The 15,084-nt window shown below is 44.3% G+C and overlaps 2 protein-coding genes across 2 annotated transcripts in view; both read right to left on the bottom strand.

Annotated features, from left to right (window-relative positions):
• Positions 1–3,644: 3,644 nt before the first annotated feature.
• Positions 3,645–6,279, bottom strand: myl2a (myosin, light chain 2a, regulatory, cardiac, slow). Its single transcript, XM_080494791.1, has 7 exons — positions 6,219–6,279; positions 5,606–5,698; positions 5,058–5,133; positions 4,875–4,979; positions 4,700–4,778; positions 4,437–4,485; positions 3,645–4,118 (listed from the first exon to the last, which is right to left on the bottom strand). The coding sequence occupies exons 1-7, from the start codon at positions 6,219–6,221 to the stop codon at positions 4,014–4,016; spliced, it is 510 nt and encodes a 169-aa protein (XP_080350917.1). The 5' UTR covers positions 6,222–6,279; the 3' UTR covers positions 3,645–4,013.
• Positions 6,280–11,106: 4,827 nt separating this feature from the next.
• The window catches only part of cita (citron rho-interacting serine/threonine kinase a), a gene marked incomplete at both ends in the record, with an annotated part of 34,158 nt that continues 30,180 nt past the window's right edge, over positions 11,107–15,084 (bottom strand). The window contains 9 exons of the mRNA XM_080494778.1: positions 11,107–11,130; positions 12,157–12,544; positions 13,366–13,551; positions 13,632–13,710; positions 13,929–14,009; positions 14,137–14,265; positions 14,421–14,529; positions 14,632–14,724; positions 14,886–15,025. Coding sequence (XP_080350904.1) covers positions 11,107–11,130; positions 12,157–12,544; positions 13,366–13,551; positions 13,632–13,710; positions 13,929–14,009; positions 14,137–14,265; positions 14,421–14,529; positions 14,632–14,724; positions 14,886–15,025 — 1,229 coding nt within the window. The remainder of the gene's footprint in view (positions 11,131–12,156; positions 12,545–13,365; positions 13,552–13,631; positions 13,711–13,928; positions 14,010–14,136; positions 14,266–14,420; positions 14,530–14,631; positions 14,725–14,885; positions 15,026–15,084) is intronic.

A 15,084-nucleotide genomic window follows, 5' to 3' on the forward strand; every position in this document is an offset into this window, starting at 1 on the left:
TCATAAAACTCCAGATTCCAGGTCAGCCAGACCTGGGAGGTAACTTCTGCGCTTTTCAGGCAAATTGCAGGTCTTAGCATCTCATGCTAACAAGTTTGTTTGAATGAGCTCAAATTTGGAGGGTGGACTCGTGCTGGTGCTGCGATCGAGAATCACTAGCTAATGACATGGTTTCCACGTACTTAAATCGCTGGTGTTAGCATCGCATGCTAACAACTTTGTTTAAATGAGCTGAAATTTGGAGGGTGGCCTCGTGGTGGCGCTGCGATCGAGAATTACTAGCTGACCACATGGTTTCCTAGCACTTAAATCGCTGTTTGCAGTTAGCATCGCATGCTAACAAGTTTGTTCAAATGAGCTGAAATTTGGAGGGTGGCCTCGTGGTAGCGCTGCGATCGAGAATCACTAGCTAATGACATGGTTTCCACGTACTTAAATCGCTGGTGTTAGCATCGCATGCTAACAAGTTTGTTTAAATTAGCTGAAATTTGGAGGGTGGCCTCGTGGTGGCGCTGCGATCGAGAATTAGTAGCTGACCACATGGTTTCCACGCACTTAAATCGGTATTAGCTGTTAGCATCGCATGCTAAAAAGTTTGTTCAAATGAGCTGAAATTTAGAGTGTAGCCTCGTGCTGCCGCTGCGATCGAGAATCACTAGCTAATGACATGATTTCCACGTATTTTTCACACTACCTCGCTCGGCAGCAGGGGGCGGCAGGTGGCAGGCACAATAAAATTTCCGCGGGAATTTTCTAGTTATTATTATTATTATAAGCGCTCTTCCTCAGTTGGCCGCTAGATGGTGTCCGTGCACAAACTTTCACAGGCAGATCATGAAGTCAGTGTGTATCTCAGGTAAATTAATTCCTAAATAAGTCAGGCCGTTTTTGGCAGTTTGACTTGGTATTCGCTGTAGTTTATGGTATGATCTTTTATTATTTATCATCCAAATCTTGCTAAAGGATCATAGATTGATTGATTTCAAGGCTCATAGTGAGTAAGGATCTGCTCCAGCCCTTTATGATAACGAACTGGACGAAGTGCTGCACAAGATGAATGGATGGATAATGTTTTCAGATGTCATTAATATATACAATTCATTCATTCATACATTTCGGTCTAAAACGGAGAGGTATTGATGTCTCAAATACAACAGAATGACCAAAAAAAACAAATTCTCATTTCACATGAGATTCACATTTTCACTCGACCTGCAGGTGGGTCAGTTCCAGTCAGAAACCACCACAGTGGTGTTCTAATCAGCTCTTCATGCACTGTGTGTTCTTATTCCCATCATATTTGCTGCTTTGCACTGAAAAAAAAAAGGCACAGATGAAATGACTCATTGTGTTGGGATGTATTAAAAAAAAAAAAATCTCGCACAGAAACATTGATAATAGTGCCAAAATGATATTGTATATGAAAAACAATACTTGTGCTCTGAGCCACGCAGACAGGATGTGTCCAATGTTATAACTGAGTGGTATCGATCTGTTTGTCACGGTAGAAAAATAGTGCTACCAAAAAAAAAGTGTTTTTATTGATGTTGTCTGAAAACATTGTGCTTCTGCTCATTTTGTTCATATTCTGGCCCTGGAAGTATTGCTATCATTATTTTTTTGATATTTTTCACAAACTGTCATTGTCGCACTGGACGCTATATAGAAATGTCTCATCATAGAGTTCTGACAGAAAGACAAAAAATAGATCCTCTATCCATAGGTACACGCTGGTTTATGATGTGATATTTCACATCCAGTGTTCATGTTGCTTTAAATGACTCAGACTTCTGACACGATTACTGTTAGCAGACTGTGGACCGTTAGTGCCGTAATTATCACCTAATTTCTAACTCGGCCAGTATTCTCACGCTCCCGGCCATAATGAGTGCATGTTGCTCATTAATGTTCTGCGGAGAGAGAATGTGAGACTTTTATTCTTATAAAAGTGAGGTCTGTCTACATGATCTGTCTCTTCCCGTCACAGTGTGTTAAAGCGTATTACAGTTCAGAGAAGTCTGGATCAGCCAAAGCCGGCCCTCAGTGGCCTTTTAGACAAGATAATGCATGAGTCTGTCATTGTCTGAGCTTCCTTTTTATGGACTGGTCTTGTAATGATGTCTAAAATCGAATGAAATCTAATGAAGAAAAGAAAGAAAAAAAAAAGGCCTCCTGCAAAAGGCTGATGGTAAACAATCCCACTATGGTTGAGAACTTACAGAGGAGACCTTAATAATGTTTACGTTAAGGGGTGGGGCTGGGGGGGGGGGGTTATTTGTGTCTCACAGCAAGAAAAAACATAGTTTTGATCCCCGAGTCTTTCCCTGTGGAGTTTGCATGTTCCTCTAGTGCCTGGTTGGCTGTTCTCTGCGTATTCCATGTTTCTCCACTTAAAGACATTCTTGGTAGTTTCATTAGTGACTCTGAATTGCATTAAATTGATTCTTTCTCTTTCTTTCTCAGTGCATTCTGTGAATATGAACTGCGCCTTTCCCCCCTGTTGCATTGTGGGACTGTCTTATAAAATTAAGAGGCAAGTGTGCAAGCAGCTGTTCAACAAAACAGTGGGGAAACACTGACATGAGATTTCAGAGGTCTTGTCAGTTGTGCGCTTAGGCTCAATATGTGTTTTTCTAATGCAAAAAGTCAGAGACTGTGACTCAGAGCTGGGCATTGTACAGCTTGTGGGACACGTGAGCCCTCTGACTGTGCCTGATCAAATCAGATATACATAATGCGTATCACACAGTGCAATTCAACTGTTTTATTTTTTATTTTTAAAGAGGCAGTGTTATTTCTCAGCTTCATCTTTGTTTGTATGAAGACAAAAGTCTTGCAGTCTGAATCCACATTACAAGACATGAGACGTGTTCATATTGTGAAGAACTCAGTGAAGTCTACGGCTCGGCCCTCCACAGTTCTTTTATTTTTGTGCCCACCTTCGATTGTTCCTGTGCTATTGCAGCTATTCCCTGACATTCTCGGCAGTACAGGAAGAACAACCAATATGCCCGAGCTTGAATCCCTCAGTCTTTTCTCAGAAATGGTTAAAGCAGGACACGTGGTACGACCTCGCGTACCGACGTTGATCCAGACAGTCGTCCCTCACCGCTCCCCTGTGTGTCTCTTCACCCCCACAGAAGACAGCACTTCAGCTCAACGACCAGGGATTGCCACCCCGCCCCCTCGTCACCCCGCCGTGCTCTGGCAGGGGTAGCCACCGAGGGTGACGAGGATCACCGGGTGGCATCCTTCTCTGAGCCAAACGCCCAAACTCAGTGGTGTTGCATTACCCGTCTCTCGTCAGCCCAGCACTAAAATAACAACGGGGGCTTTGTCTGGCTAAAGCCCTCTGTTTCAGTAGCCAAACATTTTCATGCACTCACATGGGCTATTTTGTGCACTCACACTGCAAACACCGGTGCGTGCTTTGTCTGTTTGAGCTCCGGGGGATTTCAGAGGAACATTAACTGCACGACCATTATTCTCAAGCGCAGACGCTCGCTACCTAACATGGTGTGTGAGGGAGATCTGGATGAGGCATCTGTTCAAGCGGTGATCCCTGATCTGGTGAACGTCGGCTCCCCATTGGCTTTCCTCAAGGAGAACGTTTTGACGAGTGAAAAGAAAAAGCAGGCCCGCAGTTGTCTTCAAAAATCTTTATTTGATTGACTCGCATGAACTGAACAAGCAGATATGACAACAACAACAACAACAAAAAGGGGCAGGTTTTTGGTTTTCACTGTACAAAAGGGTGAGGACAAATAATTTGATTCGTCTCGGTTGAGAATATGGTGAAAGGTGAAGCAGAAGGCGAGTAGGACAGCTCACGACGCGGATGCCGTCCAAGACCGGGATCAGTCCGGGATCCTCCTGTGCTGACCGAGCAATGCACAGTGACACCGAGCGGCCAGCGCAGAAGTCCAGGACACAGTCCGTTTCCCCATCAGGGGCCGCGGGGTCGTGAACGGCGAAAGACACAGACTTTTGTTTTTGATGCAGAAATTGGCGCATTACTCCTGGTCCTTTTCCTCGCCGTGAGTGATGATGTGAACCAGGTTCTTATAATCCAGGTTTCCTGCCACATCAGGGGGGAAAGCGGCAAACATCTGCTCCATCTGAGCAACGGAAAAGGCAAAAGTTACAATCAGTTTCATCAGAAACACCCCCCCCCCCCCCCCCCTCCCATCCCCTCGCCCCACCACCCCCCTGAAAAACAACACAGAACTCAGTGTGTGCAGAAGAGTGTGATGATGACGAGGATGATGATGATGATGATTCAGATCTTTCTTTTGTGTATAAAAATGTGTGGATCAGAAGCAGGTGCTCATCATGATGACATTCAATTGTGTATCTTTTTTTGGACTCACACACGCATACAAAGTTATAATGATGGTAATTAGAGCATCACAAAAAAACCCCAAACCATGATGTACCTCTTCAGGGGAGAATCGGTCGGCTTGTGTTGTTAGCATCTGTGTCACACTGGAGAGAGGCGGGGAAAAAAAAACAATGTGAGAAGACGAATTCTCACCAGGAGGAAATTTGCAGTCATAATGGCTTCCACTCATGGCGGAGTTGTACTGGGATGAATGAATGCGGCGCGACTGAGTCGTAAATCGCAGGTGAAAGCTTAGATTGCGCTCAGATTTGCATATTGCCAATCGACGCGGCCTAACAAGCGTGTGAAGCCACTTACTAATCCTTCCTCAGCACTCCCTTCCCCTCAGGGTCAAAGACTTTGAACGCGTTGAGTATGGTCTCTTCAGGATCGGCCCCTGGAGACATTAGAACAGACGCTTGCAATAACACTCCAGTGACATGGTTTCGGTGTGGTTTTCCCCCCAATGGTTAAGCCAGCGCCTTTGGCTCACCTTTCAGCTTCTCGCCGAACATGGTGAGGAAGACGGTGAAGTTGATGGGACCGGAAGCCTCTTTGAGCATGTCATCGATCTCCTCTTGTTTCACATTCAGACGTCCTGCAGTGACAGATATTCAGCGTGAGCCGACGCCACAGGCACTATTCACGCAACAGGACGTTTGAGCTCCGCTCGCACCTAAAGCGGCAAAAGTGTCTCTCAGGTCGTTCTTGTCGATGAAGCCGTCTCTGTTCTGGTCCATGATGGTGAAGGCCTGAGATCACAAGAAAAAGGTCAATGGTCATAATACCCCTACACCACCCATGCTCATTTTGTTTTTTGCTTTTTGCCTATTCATTTGTCTTCGCGTGTCATCTTTATAAATGAGCATTGTTAAGTATTTATAACATGCTAGCCCTACTGGGATTTAGCGAGGCATCCGGGGCATGCCCGGCAGTTCTTCTGCAGCCTAATCACCGCTGACACAGTCTGGATGTCTGCGCACCGCTGACCCTCATACCAACATGCCGCCAGCGCTGCTGCAGCAGAGCCAGGGGACGGACGAGGAGACAGGTGGGCATTGTACACCGATGAACAATAGGACGGGAGAAGAAAGTGGAGACCTCTGTGTGTGTTTGAGTCACGAATGCGATCGGCTAACATGTGTGCCCGATTTCCACACGCCGTTCATTGTCGTTCTTTGGAGAAAAAAAATTAAAAATGTAAATGGGTAAAATATAAAGGACCTCTTTGAATTCCTGGATCTGGGCCTGCTCAAACATGGAGAACACGTTGGAGTTGGCTCCCTCTGCTGTCCTCTTCTTGGCTTTCTTTGGGGCCTTTAAATCATTAAACATAAGGAGAAATGAAGCGGGACGTATACAGTATGTGCTTGTAGAGCTAGAGCATCACACAGCCTGAATTAAAATAAATGATCTGACTTTGTAAGAGAAAACCTCATCAGTAAAACATGAGCATGAGATACATTTAGATTATGTGAAGAAGATCCAACTCCCAAAATTGTTGAAAAGAAACCCAACAGAAAAAGCGAAGCATGTGGGATGCATACAGATATATCATCGCCATTTCCACAAATTCATCATTTGGATTTTAAAAAAGTAAAACATATATATATTAGAATATTGTGAGATAATATATTTTAGATTTTCATGACTTACAAGCAAAGCTTATAAAATAACAGCTTCCTCGAATGAAAATATGTATGTAATCAGAGAAATTGCTTCCATTTTCACATCTTGCATATGAGACTTATTTCCCTCATCTAAGTGGCACACGGGAGCATCCTCACACCTGTCAGAGCATCAGCAAGCAGCACAAACACAAACATCCAGGACTTACCATGGCTGAGCAGCTGGGAGGTCAGGCCAACAATGATGCCAGTGAACAATGGGGATATTGCGGGAGGCCTTTTGTAGCCCCCCACGCTCATCTCCACTGGATGATATTTATAAACTATGCCCTGTTTAGGAAGTGGCAGGTAAATGATGCTCCGCACCGCGCATACAGCGCCACAGAGAACCTACACACCCCTCGGAGGGAGCCGGTCTCCCCCTCGTGTGGTTGTGACTGACATCAGACAAACAAGAGTGGAATAACTGGTCTAGAATATCAAGAGCACACTGAAGGTTAAAGCTCTTAATCACTTAAAACCAGCCTCTGTCTGCAGACCATTGTCTTGACTGACAATAGCAATGGTTTAAAGTCAGTGAAAGCGACGTGGTGAGACAATAGGGAAGGAGCATTAAATCTGAAATGGAGAAAAGGTGAACGGCATCGAAGAAACAAGGAGAGAAAATGCAGCTTTCGCTTTGAAATCTGGTAGGTCTTTATATACAGACGGCAACTGTTGTTCAACTCACCGTTTGGCACTAAAACCTATTCTCTAATTTCAATTCATCACTGGCAAGTCAGTGATACAAATGTGTGGTTTAATGTAACAAATGCTGCTTGTTTCCTCCAGATGCTCTGAGCCGCCCTCCACTTTGAGTGTTTGTAAACTGTGTTTATTAACGTAGGAAGGATGCAGTTTATGGGCTGAATAACAGAAAACACACTATGAGGGAAGTTTTTCTTCTATAAAGATTTTGAGAAATCAATTAGATTTCAGGTAAGTTTTTTTTTATATATACATTTTTGAACAAGTCAGCATTGTTGTTAAAAGTCAAAGGCAAAAGAGGAGGGTGAATGTTATCACATGCCCGCCCGCCCGCCCGCCACCACAAATAAACAGCAGCATGTGACCGCTTCACATTTTAATGAAAGGCATTGTTTCTTATTATAGTCATGAATCACTCACAGGTTGTTCACATCTTAACAAACAGAGCTTTGCAGAGTCCGATGAAGCCTTTCAAGACTATATTCCCTATATTTTTTTACTCTCACTTTCTAACGGTGTCATGCTCAATTCAGCATTCAATGACAGCCATCGCAATGCACTTTAAGATAAAACTCAAACAATCCCACGTGAGTAAGTGGATTAAGATGTGGAAGCCTTCTGTTGATGCAGTCTGGGTTAGACGACAGTAATGATCTGCAGAAAGTCAGTGGCATATGTAGGTATGCATGCAGAGAAATAATTGAAGCTATTAATTTAAACCTATGGCAGCTTAGCTGAACAATGATCCAGGCCGACCTGAGCCAGTCTTTATCAAATAGGAGTATTGAAGCCTGATCTTGAGGCTAGAGAATGTCTTCGCCCCCCCCTTGACTGAAATTCTGAACTATTTGTACACGAGAGGAGCACGATAGCTGAAAGCTCCGTCTCCCAAGCCACTTTTAGAAAGTCTGACTGCAGCATCATTTTCAATGATTTCATTTATTTTGTGGCTGTGTGTACAATGCGCAGCATCACAGGCGGAAATTAGTTTCCCGGAAAAATAATCAAAATCGCGTTCACAATTCATTATTAGTGATATTATTTGCACCTTCCGTCTCGACGCCTGAGGTCCATTTCAGAATCTGATAGCTCTTTTGTTTCAACACCACAAAGAAAGCGCTTTCCTGTGTGTTATAAAGCGATTACACCTCTCATCTTAATCAACTCTTGATTTTGTGTTCCGATTTGTGGCTCACAAATGATTTCCATTCGGCACGAGAGAACTTGATAATCACTACATAATCAAGGGTGATTTCCTGACATGCCCGGGTTGCTACTGCCAGCTTTATTCACACTTCCTCACCTGACAGGCATGTAGAAGTTCGACTGAGAGCACAGCGTGCATCTTACACAAGATTCTTTTACTTAATTACACGTGGTAAATATTCCCAATTTGCTCCACTTCTACTGCAGTACACACATTTATGAGAACAATCCATAAAATATATGACTGAATGGCAACAATTACATTTCCACACAGAGAGAAGATCGACTGTGCAGGAAAACAAAGGAGCAGCACCAGGCGTCTTCTGCACGCCGTACATGTGTCAGCATTAAAGAGCTTGTGAGACTAAGCTCAGGGATGTCAACGGCGGGAGGCGCGACATACTGAAGTGTCACGGCGGTGACACAGAACGCGTCCTCACAATGTGCCACACCTCTCCGCCCCATTAACACGTCCCTCCGCCTCCACCGCCGGAGGCTCCCGGGTCAAGAAAAAGTGACAGTGTGAAAACGAGCGAAATGGGCCGGGGTCAAGAGGCGAGGCCGCAGGTGTGTGATCTATATAAAGAGGAGGGGAGGGGGGGGGGGTTAAAGCCTCGGTGCATGCGGGCCTCGAGCTGTCAAACACACAGCTGCGGATGAACGGAGGAGCAGGTGTCACCCCCGCTGCATAGTGAGGACAAGGAGGTCAGACTTAGAGCAGTTTATTGCCACCGATGCCTATTGTTAAAAAACTTTTTCTTCCCCGGCTCCTCTCGGGAGCCGAGCGGCTACCCCGGCTGGAATGGCGGGCTATTGTCACGTTGGCCCGCGCGCTGGGATCAATCAGCCTATAAATAGACCGTCCACTTCCAACACAATGGACGTGGACAAATGGCCCTTTCACTGGCAGTGTGGAAAAGTCCAGGGGAATCAGATAAAAACCAAGATGGCTTCAAGTGTGAACGTTTTATCGTCCAAGACAGCAATTTGTCGGCAAAATTCAATAACTGAAAAGGCACATAATCACACACACACACACACACACACAAAAAGGCAAACCAGGAGTGAAATACAATGGTTATAATATTTAATATTTTGTGACAAAATCTCTACAGGGAAGGCTAATTAAACATTTGTTAGCAGACATCAATATCATATCCAGCGTTACAGCATTATGACTCAGGATCATGTGAAAGCAATTTGAACAGAATAGAAAAATAAAATCAAAGATGGACAACCCTTTTGTACAGAGTCCTACAGAGATCAGTCCAAAAAAAGTGTGCAATCTGCAGCACTGGGTGCTTCGTGTTGAACGTCTCACACCATAAAATACGCTCCATTTTCTTTAAATACATTCAGGGAGAGGCTTTTTTTTTTTTTTTTTAATGTTTAAAAAGAGCCACAGTTGAAAGGGAGTTTAGATATTCTAATGTTGAGCTTCTTGGGGAAGTCAAAATGTGGCATCTCATTCATTTACATTCAAAAAGAAAAACATAAAAACTTTGTATTTATATCCATCGAATGATGATATAGGATAGTCACCCCACCCAGAATGGATCTGAGCATGACGACGGGGGACTTCAATAATTTAACTTGCTAAAAGTGCCTTCAAAGGAGAACTCGGGAAGTTTTTGCGGTTATGGTCATCAACTCACTGTGCAAACAGTTCAAAGAAAGGAGACAGTATTTACGTGCTTCGTAGAAAAATTGCGGATTAAAATTAGAACCCAAATGAGGCAGAAGCAGAAGACAACACTCCGATTCATTTCAGATATACATATCCATGCCATTGACGAATCAGGAGGAAAACAAAGATTATATTCATCTTCACCTTGGGTTATATACAATATTAAGGGACATTGTACAAAAAGAAATGCTCGAGTACGGCGCTGTAAGCTTCAACCATGATCATTTTTTCCCCCCCCTCTCCTGTCATATAGTTAAGCACTGAGGTTTTGCCATTGACGGATGGAAGTGCATACACGAGTTTGATCCAGATACAATCACTCACTTGATAAAGGACATTTGGACATATTAAAAGAATACTCATCGGACATTCAAGAGGACACAATATCACTTTGTTTTTTGTTTTTTTTTCCTTTAACAAAAATAGACATGGCTTATCCAGCCTTGAAATTCCTTCTCAATATATATAAAATTATGTCTCGTCTATTTACAGTCAGATAGCGTTCTGAGGGATTAGAAAGGTCCTGCTCCATTGCTGCTGGGGATCGTGGGTAGTGCAGTTTTAGTGTCGACCTACACGGCGGCAGACAACCACCTGTCGTGTGTGTTTGTGGTTCTACAGGAGGGATTAAATCGACTACCATCTAATTTGTTTTTTTTGTGCTGCAGCTGAGTCCGGCTGGAGTCTCTCTCTCTCTCTCTCACACCAGAGGACGGAGCTGAGAATGATTGTAATCAGCCGATGATGATGATTGTGTGCGTGGACACGTCAGCGCAGGGCCGGGGGCTGAAAGTACTGCGACACGGACAATAAGTGGCCTGCTACACATTTGCCCTGATCTGTAGCTACTGTGGAAGGAGGCGAGAGTGGGAAGGAACCAGCTGTACTGATGTTTTACTGCGTTTTTCTAAAAATAAAGATTAAAAACAAACTCATTTTTGTGAATGTACAGGCAAGACCTGCAATACAAAGCTCTTACGGCTGTGCTTATCTATTGTTGTCACGATTGTTGTCGAGCCGAGTTAAGCCAGCAAAACCCAACGGATCAAGCTTGAACTCCAGTTTAGATTTTCTTTGTAGAAGAAAAGGAATTACATCGAATTGCTAAACTCCACTTGAGAGTCGAGAGAAAAAAAGAAAGGAAAAAAAAAAAAACCCTGCTCAAGTTGTTAATATGGCCTTTTGTTGACTTTTATTGGAAAAAACCCCAAAACAAAATAAAAACCCAACCTGATTCTAATGACATCTCTTTAGATCTCTGGGTCTGGGTTCTTTTGTTTCGGACAGCAACAGATGTTTTCCTGCTGTGGGACTTTTCGCTTTGTACATCAGGCAAAAAACAGATGTGTGGCAGTGTTTCATCATGAGTCGGTGACATTCTCACTGGTTTTTCTGCTCTTTTCTCTTCCCAAACGCGACTCTGTGCATCTGTGATGGGCGTGCGGCCCTGCGCTTTCTCAAACAGACGACTGGTCCCACACCTGGAGGATGAAGACAGCAAAACAAAGTCAACCCGACACATGGATGAAGTATTTCACGTGGGTTGGATTACTTTCAAATGGTGGGCGACTGAGCTGTGGGACTTCTTGTTTATCGCCATGAGGATAATTTTCAGATTCTTTCACCGTAGTGACATGCTTATAAATAGTGTTGCTGTCACAAGAGTTACAATTATGGTTTTTGCGGTAAAGCATATTCTATCATTTTGATTTGTGATTTTCAAGCATAAATCATAAATAAAAGGGAATAAAATCCTTAAAGAGCGATGCCAAGATTAGGATTGCTGTCCCTCCCTAGGAGCTCTCCGGCGCCCCCGAGAGAATCCCTTCCCAAGACTTTGAAATCTGAATGGTTGCATCAGATGTGTGAAACAATTTCTGGTTCAAGGAAAACCTGAAATTTGAGTTCAATTGGGCAGAACCAGTATTATGATAGCAGATAAAACTATAAATACAAATATTTCTCATAGTTTTACTGCACAAAAATACAAAATCCTGATAATGTTCACATTGAATGCATGAACCAAAGGCATTTAAAAAAAAAACCTTGAACTTTTTTTTGTGGATTTTCTGCAGAATGTATTTTTTAATTTGACACTGATCTCTCAGTACGACCACTGCTGCCATCTGCAGTTCAGTTTTCACATTTATTGAAACGGTCTGACCCTGACAAGACAATTAGGGAACGCAGTTATTTTGAAAGATTATATATCATGGTGACAAGGTTTTGCCAGGTCTTCCCACGGACCAGATAAGTTTGGATCAGAGTAAAGAAACTAGTTCATGACGACACATGTCGCAACTATGCTGATAGTATAACGAATATCTTAGGATTGAAAGACATAGTTTACCATACCGACCCCTCTTGGACGAATTACCTCTTTGCATTTGACACATCTTGTTCATATTTAAAAATCAACTTCACAAAAAAAGCATTACCATGAATGAGTGGCTCAAATTGTGAATTCAAAGTAATTAACACGATAGATAGTGAAGTCGCTGACACACCTTATTAACGGGGTTAATGGGCGTGCGACCGGAGCCGGTGTGAAGCCTTTGGCGCTCTTCGAATCTTCCGGGGGACCTTTCCCTACGGACTTCCATCATCCGGCCCGGGGAGCGGTCCATGCGGGGGTCTGCCATGGCCCTGCCCGGGGAGCGCTCCAACCGGGGGTCGCCCATGGCCCTGCCGGGAGACCCGCCGATCCGGCTCTCCAGCATCCTTCCGGGAGACTTCTCTCTCTCCAGAGGGCGGCTGGGCGACTTGTCCCTCCTGAACTCTGTGCGGGCCTCGCGGTAGCGGTGCGGCGTGCCGGGATCACTGTGGACCATTGGGTTGGCGGCCAGCCTTTTAGAGATGTGCTCATTGTAGGAGGGAGGCCCTCGCTTGTTCGGGCTGTCGGGAAGAACCGAAGTGCAAAGACGCACACAGATCAAACAACAGGTGTTTTCTGACCGGGGTCATGGGCTTTGTTCAGGACTGTGGACACCGGGATGCTCGTCGATGTGGCAAGATGTTGGAGCTAACAAATCACCCGTTCTTATTGTTGATGGGAAGGGGCCAAACCCAGAAACTCCATGTAGTTTCATAAATGAAAATCGCGTCAGAGGCAGGCAACAACACAACAACAAAGCTTCATTGTGCTTGTAAAACCACAGGTGTTGGTGAGCTTCATATTGTAATAGACCAGTCGCAGAACATAAGAATAATTCAGTCTTTATTTTGTTTCCTTTCTGCAATTGACAGAAAGCATTTTTTAAAAAGTCATTTTGATGAGATGGAGAATAAGGAATGATAAAAAGGCAAATCTTAGAATTTGTTACAGATAAAAAATGAACCTCTCCTCCTGCAAAGCAAAAAAAATAATACAATTAAAGTGTTACTCTTCTGTTTAAGAGCCCGATCAAATATTCAGGGCAGAATTGAATCATCACCACATGAAGAAGCTGCCCTGTGCCCATCAGTACCTGCAAAGCCCAGTGACCCGACAACACCACCGGTGCTCACAGGATAAGAAAAGTGCAGTAGTCTTCCACTTTATAACTCAGAAAATTAACATATTCATGAGATGAAAAAAGTCGAAATAAATAAAAAGTTAATGTTCAGTGTACCATATAAAACCAAGGTGTCACCCAAATAATATCCAGGGAAATGTGAAATATTGTACATCAGTAAACTGACACAGGTGAACAAAAATGACAAAAGTGTGTCATTACCTGCGCCCGGAGCCGTTTCTCTGCAGGTCTCCTCCTCCACCTTCTTGGCTCTGGACCAGGTTGCCCTTGCAGCAAATCACCCGAAGTTTGTTCTGGTAGGATGAAGCCAGGTAGATGGCTCCGGAGGAGATCGCGGGGCCAAGGTATCGTGGGTTTGGGATGTCCAGGTGTGCGTATGAGTGAGGCCTGGAAAAGGAGAAGATATGACACATTTGTGACCTTCAGACCGTTTGTTTGTGCGTCCGGTGATTCCAGAACAATCTTACCCGAGAGCAGCGTGTCCCTGAATCTCAATAACGTCAAGAGAGTTGAAGTAGGTCACAAACAGGTAGGGCTCTCGGTAGGCTGGAATACCAAAATAATTTAAATCATTTTACAAGTAAAAAAAAAAAAAAATCAACAAAAAATAACATTTACACCAATTTACCTTTACAGTAAAGCTCATCTCATATTTAAACTTAATTCTGTTCTAAAAATTTACACCTGCCCCCCTGCGTTACTCCACACACTTGAAACTCATTGGTGCTCCTTCAATTTGAGACGCGCTTAAAATCGTCACTCACCAAATGAAAGAGGCAGGCGGCTCCATTTAATATCGTCACTTCTGCTTCTGCGGCCGTAGGCATCCACAAACACGCCAAACTCTGCAACAACCACAACATAAATCAACCAAGAGAACAGAAATTAATTAAACAAAAGAAAATCCGAGCAGTGCATTTCTTATTCTGGCGGATTTGCTGCGGACACTGCCCACACAAACAAAAGTCGAACCATGGAAACAGAGCAGGTACTCGTCCTTCTGTGGAGCCGTGGTAACCTGGATGATGGAGATGGGGAAGCTGTGCGAGGACGCAGCGAACACAGCCGAGGCGAGCGTTACATCGTTTTTATCCAGGAACTCTGCAGAGAGAAATCAGCGTTTCAAAGTCGGCTCGCTCAGACGCCAACTTTGCAGACATCGTGGCAACAAGGACACGCTTGTGTAAACCTTGTTCGACCATCTGCTCACAGAGAGAGATTATATTTTAAAGAGCAGAACGAGACGGGAAGCCTACCTTCCAGCACGTACTGCTTCATCTCAATCTCATAGAACTTGTTGGTGCCGATGATGATGCTGTAGCCAGTGAAGTGGATACAGCTGCAGGGCTCCGACGTCTCAATCTCCTGCAAACACAGAGCGTGAGCAGTGCTGCCGTCTCGTACGCGTCCCCGCCAGGAGCGGAAACGCTATTCACAGTGCGTTGGTGACGATTAAGGCTCGTTCACCTTTCTGATGCAGAACTTGTTGAGGCCTTCGTTGTGTCGCAGGATGGTAATCTTGTTGGGCATAGCGGCACAGATGCAGGTACCATTGTCAATCTGCGAGGAAAGAAACAACTCGGCAATCAGGAGAGCAGTAAATACCAGCAATCAGACAGCACACCGCAACGCCATTACGGTGGTGTTCAGCTCATTAACTTTGACTGAATCACAATTGAGGAGGCTTTTGTTCTGTTGTAAGTAACAAGAGCTCGACTCGCCTTTCCAGAGGAGAAGAGGTGACATCCTTTGACAGTCTCAAAGATGAAGGGGTTGAGGTCAGGCTGAGCCGGGAGATGAGACTGTGACAAAGACTGTTTTATCTTCTTGATCTCCACCAGGCACAAAGCCCTCTCCTCTCCTGAATGACACACCAAAACATGCCTTCAAGTTTCTGTTTTGGCATTCGGAGAAAACACA

Source organism: Blennius ocellaris, assembly GCF_963422515.1.
Source record: "Blennius ocellaris genome assembly, chromosome: 4".
NCBI lineage: Eukaryota > Metazoa > Chordata > Actinopteri > Blenniiformes > Blenniidae > Blennius > Blennius ocellaris.

What these genes read in the sequence shown, in the direction of transcription:
- myl2a (XM_080494791.1), bottom strand. An exon ending in GGAGTGCTGAGGAAGGATTA is followed by an intron (nt 4,486 to 4,699) that starts GTAAGTGGCTTC and finishes GCCTCTCTCCAG; the next exon opens with TGTGACACAGATGCTAACAA. An exon ending in ACCGATTCTCCCCTGAAGAG is followed by an intron (nt 4,119 to 4,436) that starts GTACATCATGGT and finishes TCCGTTGCTCAG; the next exon opens with ATGGAGCAGATGTTTGCCGC.